General features: G+C 38.3%; 1 protein-coding gene across 1 annotated transcript in view; it reads right to left on the reverse strand.

Annotated features, from left to right (window-relative positions):
* MCMDC2 (minichromosome maintenance domain containing 2) overlaps positions 1 to 4,359 on the reverse strand; it is a 72,004-nt gene extending 67,645 nt beyond the window's left edge. Inside the window, exons 1-3 of the mRNA XM_007949717.2 lie at positions 4,266 to 4,359; positions 4,043 to 4,173; positions 3,911 to 3,970 (exon numbers count right to left, since the gene is read on the reverse strand). Coding sequence (XP_007947908.1) covers positions 3,911 to 3,970; positions 4,043 to 4,173; positions 4,266 to 4,359 — 285 coding nt within the window. The remainder of the gene's footprint in view (positions 1 to 3,910; positions 3,971 to 4,042; positions 4,174 to 4,265) is intronic.
* Between the last annotated feature and the right edge of the window lie 9,202 nt (positions 4,360 to 13,561).

Genomic DNA, 13,561 nt, shown 5'->3' on the forward strand with positions numbered 1-13,561 from the left:
ATCTCCGAGCTATTCATAAAGTTGCTCCGTAATGAATATATCAGTATTTCTCTGCTATTCATAAGGTTTTCCCTGGCCAATTTTTGAGAAGTGGATGGCCTCCTCCTTCTTCCTAGTCTGTCTTAGTCTGTAAGCTGTGTTGAAACCTGTGCGCCATGTGCAACTCTGCTGGTGTCTGAAACACCAGTGGCACAGCCTCAAGCCTCACAGCAGTGTACAAGCCCCACAGGATGACAAACTGACAGACAAGTGTGTCTCCCTTAGCTGTTGGAAACCTCTGCACCCTCCCCTTACCTAATTTCTACCTGGAACCTGCCACTGTGTGGTTCCTGGCTGCTCCCTCCCTTTCCTGGGTCTAGGTGGGCTTGGAACCTAGTCTTGCCTCCCTCCCCTTTACCTGGATATCCTGCTGCTCCAGAGGTCCCTGGCCTCTCCTGCTCTCTCCCTTTCCTGGCTCTAGGGGGCTTGGGGCCTAACTTTGCCTCCCGCCCCTTTTACCTGGATATCCTACAGCTCTGGAGGTCCCAGGTCTCTCCTACTCCCTCCCTTTCCCAGCTCTAGGGGGCTTGGGCTACTGGTCCGCAGACTGGCAGAATCCTCGAGACTACAGCCCTTAGACACCCTTTAAATCGGGAACTTAACTTCATCTTTGTGACTCAATTTTCAGCCAAATGATAGACAGGCCTATAAGGTGAAAAGTAATACCAGGAGGGTACTCACTCAGAACTCTAGTATATGAGATCAAGAGGACAGCATTTGCTCAGGGATAAAGCTATGAAGCCAGGAGGGGATGGAAAAGGAAGATGAAGGGAAGGGGTGGGTGCCAGGAAGAAATGGGAAGAATGCTGTTACAATTTGCTCTGTAAACTTTCATCCAAAGCATGATGGAAAAAAAGAAAGAAAGAAAACTTTATGGAGCACAGTTCTACTCTGACACATATAAGTTCACCAGGATTTCAAATAGAAAAAAAACAATTTTAGTCACTGGTCATTGTAATGGTTAAGGTTGAGTGTCAACTTGGCTGGGCTATGATTCTCAGTAGTTTGGCAGATATGATGTAGTCATCCCCATGAAGAGATCTGATATAACGTAATCACTTCCATGATGAGATCTGCTACAAGCAGCCAATCAGTTGAATGGGAGTTTCCTCAGGATGTGTGGCCTGCTTCCAAAACATATGTACATTCTGCTAGAGCTCTTCAAATTTTTGTTTGGTCTGGATCCTGAATCTGGCTCATCATCATCTGACCTCCTGTTCTTTGAACTTGAACCAGTGGCTTGCCATATTGCCTGATGATCTTGGGATTGTTGCCACTGCAGGCTGTGAGCTAGCAGCCTACCATTTTACCTGCTGATCTTGGATTCATTAGCTTCCACAGCTGGCAGCCTGCTGTATTGCCTACCAATCTCAGGTTTGCAGCCCCTGCAGCTATGTGAGTTAGGAGGACTCTCCAGCCTTACGTCTGACCTTTGGACTTGGGACTTGCCAGCCTCTACAACTGCATGAGTCATTTTCTTGAGATAAATATCACTCTCCCTCTCTCATTCTCCCCTTCTGTCTCTCTCACCTTCACTGGTTTTCTTCTCTAGAGAACTCAGCCTTAAGACAGTCATCATTGGAAGTTGAAAGTATTTTAACTCATTGCTCTCTGAATATTGAAAATGAGAAAGAATCAAACATTTATCTTGCCTTTCCTGTATAAGGTATAGTTCAGGGTAACCAAAGAGTTGATGAAAGTTTCTCTTATAGAATAATTTCAGTAAGAATGCTATAATTAGAAAAATCACAATTTTTAAAACTCCTAATGAAATAACAGATCTAGGCAATGATCTGCTAAAACCATTAGGTAAGAGTTGATGGGAAACTATATAATGATGATCAGATTGACATCACCTGAACCCACTGATCAACTGTGGCATTACTAAAAGTGGGACAAGATATTATAGCCCTCTGATGTAGTTCAAAATGAAATACAAAACACTTACCATAATGCATTCTTGTCGCAATGAATCAATGAATCTGAATCTAAGCATTATTTAGAGCAATTCCCATTTTATAGAAATTTGGGGTATAGAGAAATAAGTTAAATAGCATTACAAAAGAAAGCAACCAGATAAGTCCAGATTATAACACATTTTACAACATGACTAATTTCTTTAAAAAGTCAATGGTATAAAAAGAGAAGGGGAGGAAATGGCATTAGATTAAAAAATTTAATGAGACATTAAGAACCGAATATAATGTGAATGCTTTGTTTGGATTTTGATTTGAACAAATTAATTGTTAAGACATTCTTGGGACAGTTGGGGAAATTTAAATATGGACTCTATGTTAGATAATACCAAGGAATTACTGATATTTTTTAGGGCTCATAATGACATTGGGAAGCTCTGGTGGCATAGTGCTGAAGGCATTTGATTGTTAACCAGAAGGCTGGTGGTTCAAACTCTCCAGCCACTCCTCGGAAGGACGAGTGGGGCAATCTACTTCCGTAGAGATACTGTCTCAGAAACCCAACAAGGGGTTGCTATGAGTTGAATCGACTCGATGGCAGTGAGTTTACTTTTTTTAAATGGCATTGTGGTTATATAAAAAAAAAAGTTCATATTTTTTAGAGAGAAAGCCTGAAGTATGTAGGGGTAAAATGACGGTATGTGTGGGATTTGATATTGATGCTGCAGGTATGGCAAAATCTTGTCAACTTTTGACTCTCAGTGATCTATCTATCTATCTATCTATCTATATTAAGATTCATTGTATCATCTTTTCTCTATGTTTGAAATGTTTCATTATAAAAATGTTTAATGTTAATCAGGTATGTCTTGGCAAAAGAAAATATACCCACGGCCACATGTAAGTTTGGAAGATGATATTTCTACATATATATTTGTATATGCTAAAAGAATATCCATATATTTAATAGAGCTAACAGGGCAAAGTTATGATAACTTCTTAGCCACAGCCAAACACCCTGAGGGAGTGAATCACTGGGTCCACTCATTTGGGACCACGGTCATGGGGGGATATCAAGATCAATTGGCATAACATAGTACAAAAAAACATTGTTCTACATTCTACTTTGGTGAGTAGTGACTGGAGTCTTAAAAGCTTGTAAGCAGATGCAACAATTGGTCTCTCTGTGTCCAGAGCAAAGAAGAATGAAGAAAACCAAAGACACATGGAAACAATTAGTCCAAGTGACTAGTGCACCCATGCAAACCTCAACCTACATGACACTGAGACTAGAAGAACAAGATGGTCCCCATGTACCGCTGTCAATCACTTAGGAAGGGATCAAAGTAGGAGATCCTGGATAAAGTGGGAGAAAAAATGTGGAACAAAACTCAAAATTATGAAAACGACCAGGTTTCATAATTTTGAAGAGAATGGTGGATCTCCCAAGAGTGTGGCTACTAGTGACCCTTCGGACCTGGAATTGAACTCACTCCTGTGGCTTCCAGCCAAACAACAGACAGGTATATAAGGTTAAACATTTACACCAGGTACATACACTCCTTAGAACAATCAACCACTGGAGACCAGAAGGCAGTATTTGCACAGGGCAAGAATGCATAAGGAAGAATGACACAGGGAAACAGTAACTAGAGGGAGGACAGAGAAGAGAGCTGTTACATTATGGGGATTGTAGTCAATGTCACGAAACAAAATGTGTATGAACTGTTGTATATAAAATGAATTTGCTCTGTAAACTTTCACCCAATCACACACAAAAAAAATGTTTAATGTTATTAAGTCATAATATAGGGAATAAAGATGTGTATGTAAAATATTCCATTGAACATTGCAAAAATGAAGTATAATTTTTAATAAACAGAATAATCTATGAATATGAAAGTATTTATTTATGAGTCACTTTGAAGTATTTACTTTGTTAAACTAAAACTTACTTGAGTTTCAGTTTGTAATTGTCCAATTAATGAAAGAGTCTTAACAGCAACAAAACAGACCTGTGATTTGAAACAAACAAAAAGTTACCAAAGGTTCCATGTGGCATAAAATTATTTCTCTCTTTAACTTACTGATTGAAAAACTTCAGCAGCTTTCAAGGGTTGGTGTAAAATGTAATTTCCAAGCTCTGCATCTAATTCGACAACATCAGAGGGATTTATTAAAATATTGAATCGATAGACAGCATAACTTTGTTTTGAATCTGTTGAAATACACAAAGGTAAAAGCCAGTATAGTTATATGTAGGAATTTCTTTTAAAGTTTCTAAAATAAAGTTACTTTTGCTGAACATACCATTGTAATACTTGCAATCTTTAATAAATTTTTGGAGGCCTCCACTTCTGTCAAGATAGATAAGAGCTGCCTCTTTCATTTTTAGATTTGACATTATCTCCTGGTTAATTTTTCTTTTCTACTACTAATTGATTAAATCACAGTTGCTGGTAAATCAGTACAGATGGTACTTATCACAGAAAGGATGATAAAACCTAGAAATTAAAAAAATTAAAATAAGTTTTACTTTTAAGGAAGGACTTCTAGTAAAACCCTACAAACTAGTAAAATTGAGAGTGAAAAAAAACTAATAAAATTTCTAACTTAAAAAAAGAATTCCTACCCAGAAAAAAGGGCTGCTTATGCACAGGGAGACAGCTCAGAGGGCAGGAGTGCATGGAGGGATGGAAACAGGGAAGAGGTAACTATTGAGAAGAAGTAGGAAGGGAGATGTTGCATTGTGGTAAATTGTGGTCAATGTCATGAGACAAAGTGTATGTGAACTGCTGTATGGAAAGTGTATTTGCTCTGTAAATTTTCACCCAAATCACAATAAATAAATAAATAAATAAATTCCTACCCAAAAGAAACTAAAACTTTGTCTTCTTTTGCCAAATAATATTTTTATCAACACTATGTTACAGGATCCTCCACAAGACAGAAAACTAAGAAACAGCAGCTTGCTTCAAATATCTCTTTACAGAGTAAGTACTCCAAAAAACCCTTGTTGAAATAAACAGTATTTGAAGATGAAGTCCGTTTTTAGGGAAAAGTTGTTTCATAAGTTCAGTGTAAGTAGTAAAAGGAGTATTAACCTGGGAAATCTGAGAACTTGGTTCTAAAATCGGGACATTTCTCAGTTGCTTTGGGAAAATCAACTGACTTCTCTTGTCTCAGTATCTTCATCTGTAGGAAATGATTTGTTTAGATGATTAAGAACTCCTTCCAGCTTTAAATCTTGTGTCAGTGACCAACATAAAACATTAAACCATGGTAATTACTAGAGAGTGTCAAATTCATTTAAAGACAGCAAATATTAATTAATTTTTTGTAAACAATATCAAAAACCGAATCAAACTCACTGCCATTGAGGTGATTCTCACTGGGTTTCCAGACCTCCTCATCTTTCTTCTGCAGAGCGGCTGGTGGATTCAAACCACTGACCTTGTGGTTCGTAGCCAAATGCCTTAACAACTACATCACGAGAGCTCCTTAATTTCAAACAATATATGCCAGTAATTTTATTAGGTACCAGGGATAAAATGATTATGATTGGATATGGTCTTCAAGGAGTTTCCAATTGAGAGAAGTCAGAAATAACGACTGTTTTAGTCATTATATTTGGTAGTGCTGCTCTAGTAGAAAATACCACAAATGGGTGGCTTTAACAAACAGGAGTTTATTCTCTTACTGTTTAGAAGGCTAGCAGTCTGGGTTCAAAGTGCAAAGCTCTAGGGGCTAGATGAATGTCTCTTGACTTTGGGCTTCAGCTCTGCCTCTTGCTCCCAGCCCACTGAAGTTGAAGGCATCTCTTCACTCGGGCAGCTACTGGCTGCTGAGGCTGACAAACCCAAGATGGATAAATAAAATGGCACAGTCCCAAGATTATCAAACAACATGGCAGACCACTAGTTCAAGTCCAGAGACAGTCCCAAGATCAGCAGGAAACATGGCAGGCTGCTGAATGAAGACTCAGCTACATTCAGGGTTCAAGTTTGCCAAAAAGCTCCAGAGACCTTTCTCAAAGCTACTTCTTATACACTGGAAGCAGACCACATCCCTAAGCAGCTACTCAGCTGCTCCAGTAGATTCCATCATGGAGTTGATTACCAATCTCATCATGTTGTTGTTGTTGTTGTTATGTGCCGTCGAGTCGGCCCCGACTCTTCATAGGGAGTTACTATATACAACTGCCCAGTTACTCAAAACCAGGTCCAGCCACGTTGACATGTAACATTAACTACTACAATGACTAATTCATTTATTCATTATCAAATACTTATTAACCATCTACTGTTTATTGGATATTGGACTATCCCAGGTATAATCTAGGATAAAAAGATGGGTAGAATACGGTCCCTATTCTTCAGAAAAAAACCAGTGAGGGACATCAAACACATAAACAATTACAATACAATATAAGTGCTATAATATAAATATACTATGGAGCTCAGAAAGAACATATTTGAAATATTTCACAACATTTGGGGTCATCCTTGTGTGGAGGTCATGTCAATATTTTCTATTATCTAATTTAGTTTTAAGACATTTTGACTAAGTACAGAGGAGTCATAGAGAAGAAGTTATAAACTCTATTTTAAAGATGACATTTGATAAATGAGTAAGATTTTACTAATTGGAGGGGAAGGGAAAGAAGAGGAGAAAGTTTTCCAGAGATAGGTGTTACCCCCTATTAGTACTGTTTCATCCATTTATCAGTTCTGCCATACTGGGGCCACAGTTCTATTACCTGGAGTTCAGACCATTTTCCACAGAAAGGATTCGAGACTGTCCTTTTCAGTATTCAGTAGGGGTAAAATCTCAGAATTTATTTCCATAAATTCAATGATCTTAAAGTGTATCTGGTGTTCAAGACATCTCATTGTTGCTATGTTAGAACATAGGTTTCTCAGGCTGGATGAAGGGAGGCTATTGATAATGAAATGGTTGGGTGAGGCTAGATTATGAAAGCTCTGGAAACCCGTATGATCATACAGGTAAAGGGAATCCATCAATGTTTTGTGTGTTTGTGTCTTTTTAAAAAAGTTAGGGAGTAACATGGTTAGATTTTTATTTTGGAAATCAGTGCCTGCTGCCAGTGTGAAAAAAATGTATCAGAGTAGGGGAAGTATTGATAATGAGTTTCTAACTATTCCAATAGTCTGGAGAGTTAGATGTCTGAATTAAGGGATTAGGAACTGACTGGGGATGGAGAAGGCAGATTCTAGACTTTGAAAGATTTCACACTGGACATGGTGACCAGCTTGTACATATGGGGAAGAAGTCAAATGATAACTGAGTTTTTAATATAGGTGTGGGTAGATGATGTTGTTCTAATGGAAATATGAAACCCAGATAAAAGAGCAGGAAAATGACAAGGAAAAACTCATTTGAAATCTACTGACTTGGGGAGGCTCTTTGCATACCCAGAGATATATATCCAGTAAGTGACATAAATCACAACCTAGAGTTCAGAAGCACAGAAAGCGAGAGATAAACTCTGAGCGTCAACTGTGTAAAGCGACGGTCCTGAGGAGTGGATGCATTTTCAAGGAAGGGGAAAGTGGAGGAAAAGGCATGGAAGATTACAGAACCCAAGGTTGGTTCACTTGGAACAGAGGCTGATACTGTCTTTTCTCCTTAGCCGGTGAACAACAGGGATGCATGTATTTGTGAGGGGGCGGACGACAGAAGAAAGACTGAAAACACCTCACAACCAAAGTGCGTGAAAGTGAGTCAGGCCTCACACCCTGGACGAAGGACTTCATCCAACCACAGAGGAAATCTCTCGTACGTACAGAACACAAAGCCAGCAGCGCGTGGTCACCTGATCCCCCTTCGAACCCACCCAGCATGGCTGCCGGCTCGGGCCGCCTCGAGACGCAGATCTCGCGCGTATCTCTCGAGCGCATGCGCGGCTTGTCAGGGCCAAGGGTGCTGAGACTGCTGGGATACCTCCTAGAGCATGTTGCACCCAGTTCACTGCCACCTCAGAGAACTAGCTCGCGCTGTTCCCAACTCTTTTAGTTTATTCACCTCTGCTCTCTCCTGCAAGGCAAAGATATAGGAAACCCTTTGATTTTCATTGTTATCACAACCCGGGGTGTTGATGTCTTTTAAAACTTAAAAAACCTTCTGATAGCATAGTGCCTAAAGCATTTTACTCCTAACCAGAAGGCTGGTGGTTCAAATACACCAGCCACTTCTCGGAAGGAAGATTGGGCAATCTACTTCTGTAGTAGTACTATCTTGGGAACCCAAGATGGGGTTGCTATGAGTCTGTATCCGACTTGATGGCAGAGAGTTTATTATTATTATTCCTTGGGCCATGGGCAAGGGGTGTATAGGAGGATTAGGCAACTTTCCATGGAAAAGTAATTGAAACCATCCTTTCAATCTTTAATACGGGTGACAAAACACCTCAGAATTCCTGGGGGTAGAGGGTGGTGGTTGTTGCTGTGTGCTGTTGACTCTGACTTATATGACCCTATATGACAGAACTGAACTTTCCCATAGGGTCTTCTAGTCTGTAATGTTTATAGAAGTAGATCCTCATTTCTTTCCTCCCATGAAACTGAGCTGTGGGTGGGTTCAAACCTTTTGGTTAGTAGCCAAGTACTTAACCATTGTGTCACTAGGGCTCCTATATAGGTGTGAGGTGAAGAAAATGTTTTCCTGTGGTAAAAATCTGTACCTACACTATTTATTTCCTCTTTTTGATTTGTAGTTATCCTCATTTACCAATTCATGTCTCCGGTTCCCTGTTTACAGTCTTGTAAGCTAATTTTACTTTGATACTTCTTTAATTGTGTTGGTTTCTGGGTTATTGGTCATGAGCATTAATCATCAGTTGTTGTCTGCTGTTGTTGGTTCTTTGTCTGAAAGACTCCCTTTACCATCTCTTGTAAGGTTGGTCTGTTTTAACAAATTCTCTTTAATTTCTGTTTATCTGGAAAAGTGCTTATTTCACTGTCCTGTTTAAAGGAGCTCTTATGGCATAATGCCTAAGGCATTTGATTGTTAACCAGAAGGCTGGTGGGTTTGAACCACTAGCCACTCCTTGGAAGGAAGATTGGGCAATCTACTTCCGTAGAGGTACTGCCTCAGAAACCCATGGAGGGGTCACTATGAGTTGGAAATGACTCCATGGCAGTGAGTTTTTTTTTTGTGTGTGTGTGTGTGTGTGTGTATGTGTGGTAGAAATCAATTTCCAATAGCAAAGGGACTGTCCACAATTTCTGGCACTGCAAGTCTGTGGTCATGAATACTATTTTATTTATTTAGAACACTTTATTGTGATTTGGGTGAAAGTTTACAGAGCACATTAATTTCCCATTCACCATTTCATGCACATTTTGTTTTGTGACATTAATTGTAGTTCTCTCAATGTAACATCACTCTTCCCACTTCCTCCCTGGATTCTGTTTCCATTCTCTCTCTTCTGCCCCTTCCTGCCCTCTGAAGTCTGCTCTTGGGCAAATATTACCCTCTCATGTGATTGTTCTGAGGACCAGTTTCCTCAGGGGTGTCTTTGTTTGCCCTATAAAGGCTGTCTATTGCTTCGCTGAAAGGTGATCCCTGGGGTGGGCTCAGCTCCAGGTTTGAAGGGTGTCTAAGGGCTATAGTTTCAGGGGTTCCACTAGTCTTTATCAGACCAGTAAGTCTGGTCTTCTTTAAGATTTTTAATCTTCTTCTACATTTTTCTCCTACTCTGCCCAAGGCTTTGTATTGTGACTCCAATCACAGCTTTTGATAGTGGTAGCCAGGCACCATCCGCTTCCTCTGGTCTCAGCTGTGGTTTGAGTGGTCCTTTAGTCCTTTGGACTGTCTTCTTGAGTTTTTGACTTTCTTCACTCCTCCCTGTTCTGGACAGAGAGAGGCCAACAGTTGCATACCACATTGCCACTCACAAGCTTTTAAGACCCCAGTCACTGTTCACCAAAGTAGGATATAGAGCACTGTTTTTGTGGGCAATGTTATGCCAATTATATAGATGTCCTCTGAATAAATACTATTTAAGATGTAAAGCACAGGCTATGGTCTAGTGATGGGCCTTGTATTTTAAGACAGAATAAATTACTGAAGAAGGTATCCACCTATTTCAGTTTTATTCAATCAGTTATTAACCAGTAGAGTTCATTTCTGTGCTAAAATAATAATGGATTTTTATATCAACCAAGTCTACCAAAATATTCTAACAGGTTTCTTGTGTACCACAGTTCACCACTCAAGATAGTATTTAATACATCCTTTAAAATGTTAGACATAGGAATAGAATTTAAAACCTTAAGTATACAGAATAACACATTGCAAACTCTTTGAAAGTAATGGTTATATGTATATGAAAATTTTATTGCTATTATGAAATACTTAAAACCAGAAAACCAAACCCATTGCTTGAGTTGATTCCAACTCACAGTGAGTCTATAGGGCAAAGCAGAACTGCCCTTATAGGATTTCCAAGCTTGTAAACTGTTACAGGAACTGTCTGCTACATCTTTCTCCCAGAGTGGCTGGTGGGTTTGAACTTCCCACTTTTCAGTTAGCAGACGAGTGCTTAACCACTGCATCACCAGGACTCATAAAATACGTATATAGCCTTTATTATTACAGACTATTACTAAATGTCAAAAACAAATTCTCAGGGATAAACTGGGAATTAGAAATTTCCCAATGGGTTGAAAAACTGAAGTAGATTGTTAATGTGCAAAAAAAGCACATATTAAGCAAGAAACAATATTAACTTTTAGATATATTCAGAGTCTTTCTGGGCAGATTTATGAAGTTGAAAACCATTTAATCAATAAGGTCATCTCAACTTTTTAACTTGGATTGGATGTGTGTATGACTCTTAGGCAAACCAAAGCCTCCCCTACCAGTTTTTGTCTCTCTTTTAGCAACTACAAAGGACCTGCTGTCATGCATTTTTGTAATCTTCACTCAGATTGTTATTCCCACCTTGTGTGCCTTACCTTTAAATTTTCCCCTTGCTCCAAGATCCTGATCTTTTTATATGTAATATGGTAAAACAGCTCAAATACTTCTTTAAAGGTGGTAAGATCATGCATAATTTTCATTTCCTTTGTCTTTTAATATTTTTCTTTGAAGTACAATTTACATAGAACAAAATAAACAGACCTTGAGTGTGAAAGTCCAGTAAATTTTGACAAATAAAACCTTTGGTTTTGAAATCTAACTCATGCATATTTTTAGGGGATATCATGCTAAAGTGATGTTAGATACAACATCAATGTATCATTAACATAGTAAGCTGTAGTTGGTTTTTTTTTTTTTTTTGGCATTATCATCACTGAGGCATAAGACAAAAATCTAACATAGCAAGGCTGTATTAACTACTATCTGCAAAGAACTGAAAGAAATCCAGCACACTCGAGATAAAATTTAATCATTTGAGTAGGTCAATTTTATTGTATATAAATCTTCTGGATTCCATGAATTAACTAGTAAAACGTAAAACCATTTTAATATTGACAACTCATTGGAGTTTCCCAGAAAGATTTAACTAAAATTGAAGTAGCAATCTCTGCTCTCCAATGAAGTAACACTGAAAATTTATTAGAAAAGAACCTATGATATATTCCAGCAAAAAACAAAATTGTTAACAATTTACAAATGGCATTTGGGTGATTTTCAGAATCACCAAATGTGCCTGGTTCTTCCAGTAAGAGGGGTTATCGAAAACCAAAAACCAAACCCTTTGCTGTTGATGGAGCTCCAACTCACAGCAACCTTATAGAGCAGAGTAGAATGGCCCCATGGGACTTTAAAGACTATTCTTTAGGGAAGTAGACTGCCACATCTTTTTCCCAAGGAATGGCTGGTGGGTTTGAACCACTGACCTTTAGGTTTACAGCAAAGCACTTAACCAATGCTCCACTAGGGCTCCTTAGGGGTATGTAGAATGAGGTAATTGTTTTAAACTATTCCCTAAGACTCAGAGTAATCCATCACTTTCTGCACTAAATGTAAAATAAATTATTTTTCTATTTGTTGGATTGTTTGGCTAAGTCACTGCTGTAAATATCACTCCCAACTTAAAATTCTCTATTGGTCTTTTTCTGTATGCAATACTGCTTTAAATTGTTCTGTATCGTGACTTTGGATGAACTGTGTAAATTGCATTTTGAGATTCTTTTTCTTTATGGTTTAATTACCACTGTAAAAGTGGGCATAATACAGAATCAACCAGTGAGATGAGAAATATCTTTGCATTGGGATTCTTGTAACTAAAATGGTATGTTTTAAGGATTACAAATGGATGATTATATAATATTGGCAAGACACCTAAAATAGTTAATGATACACAGTTGGCCCTTTAACAACACAGGTTTGAACTGTGTGGATCCACTTGTACTTGGATTTTCTTCGAGATAAGGATCATGAGAAATTCAAGAGCTAACGGACACCACACCAGAGGAATTAACGGAAGATAACTTGATGGAAATGACTGCTTCCTAACCAGTGCCACATGATTAGGAAGAAGATACAGAAGTTGTGCAGGAAATAAATTGACAATTTGGCAGAAGAGCTCTGATTAGTCAAGACTGCTTTTGACTTCTTTAAGGACAAGGACCCTTCTATGATATGGGCACGGAAACTAAATGGTGGAAGGATTGGTACTGCATAGAAACATTTTAAAGAAATGAAAATGCAAAAAAGACAAATTATGATATAATTCCATAAAGTTACACCAAATGTGCCTCTTTCCACCTCCACCATCCAAGATAGCACAATCAACCCTTCCTCTTTCTTCTCCTCAACCTACTCAATGTGAAGACCTTAAAGATGAAGACTTTTACAATGACCCACTTCCATGTAATGAATAGTAAATAATCACCATTCTGTATAATCAATCAATTTATCTGTTGTGTATGCCTGTGTCTTTGTGTCAAAATCTAGTAAATTTATGGCAAGAACCATGTTAATCAACTCTCCGTGTTATAGGTAAGGCTATATAGGTAATGGTCAACAGTAGGCTATTGGTAGTTAGCATTTTTGGGAGTCAGAAGTTATACCCAAATTTTCGACCTGAGAGGGGATGAGGGGAAAGGGGTAGGAGTTGGCACCCTTAATTCCTGTGCTGTTCGAGGGTCAATTGCAAATTTCAAATTGGAATGCTGTCAAGGAAAGTTAGAGAGCAATTTCTTTTAATATTTGGTAACAAAGGAGAAGAAAAGTGGCAAAGAAAGAAGAACCCCAGTCTTTTCATAGCAGTGAACCCTTCTGAACAAAACATGGGATATGGAATAAGTTGCAAAACCCAACAAAAGCAGAATGTTGACTTTAAAGACAAGTGGCAGAAAATTTCACATAAAAAATAGTTAACATTCAAACTGCATGTATGACAAATTACCAATTTAAACATGCTTTACTGAAGAAATCATTCCAGTATTAACAGAAATGTTACTGCACACCTACTCCCACTTTTTATACAGTACCTGTTTCAAAGAGTGACTCAAAACATTTTTGTAGTGACTCTACAAAAATATTTTGTATTTTTGTATGTATTTATACAAAATATTTTGTATTTGTGTGTGTGTGTGCATGTATAAACTGTACCATTTACTGGTATACTA

Source organism: Orycteropus afer, unplaced genomic scaffold (assembly GCF_000298275.1).
Source record: "Orycteropus afer afer isolate SDZICR_OR568_19922 unplaced genomic scaffold, OryAfe1.0 scaffold00252, whole genome shotgun sequence".
Taxonomy (NCBI): Eukaryota; Metazoa; Chordata; class Mammalia; order Tubulidentata; family Orycteropodidae; genus Orycteropus; species Orycteropus afer.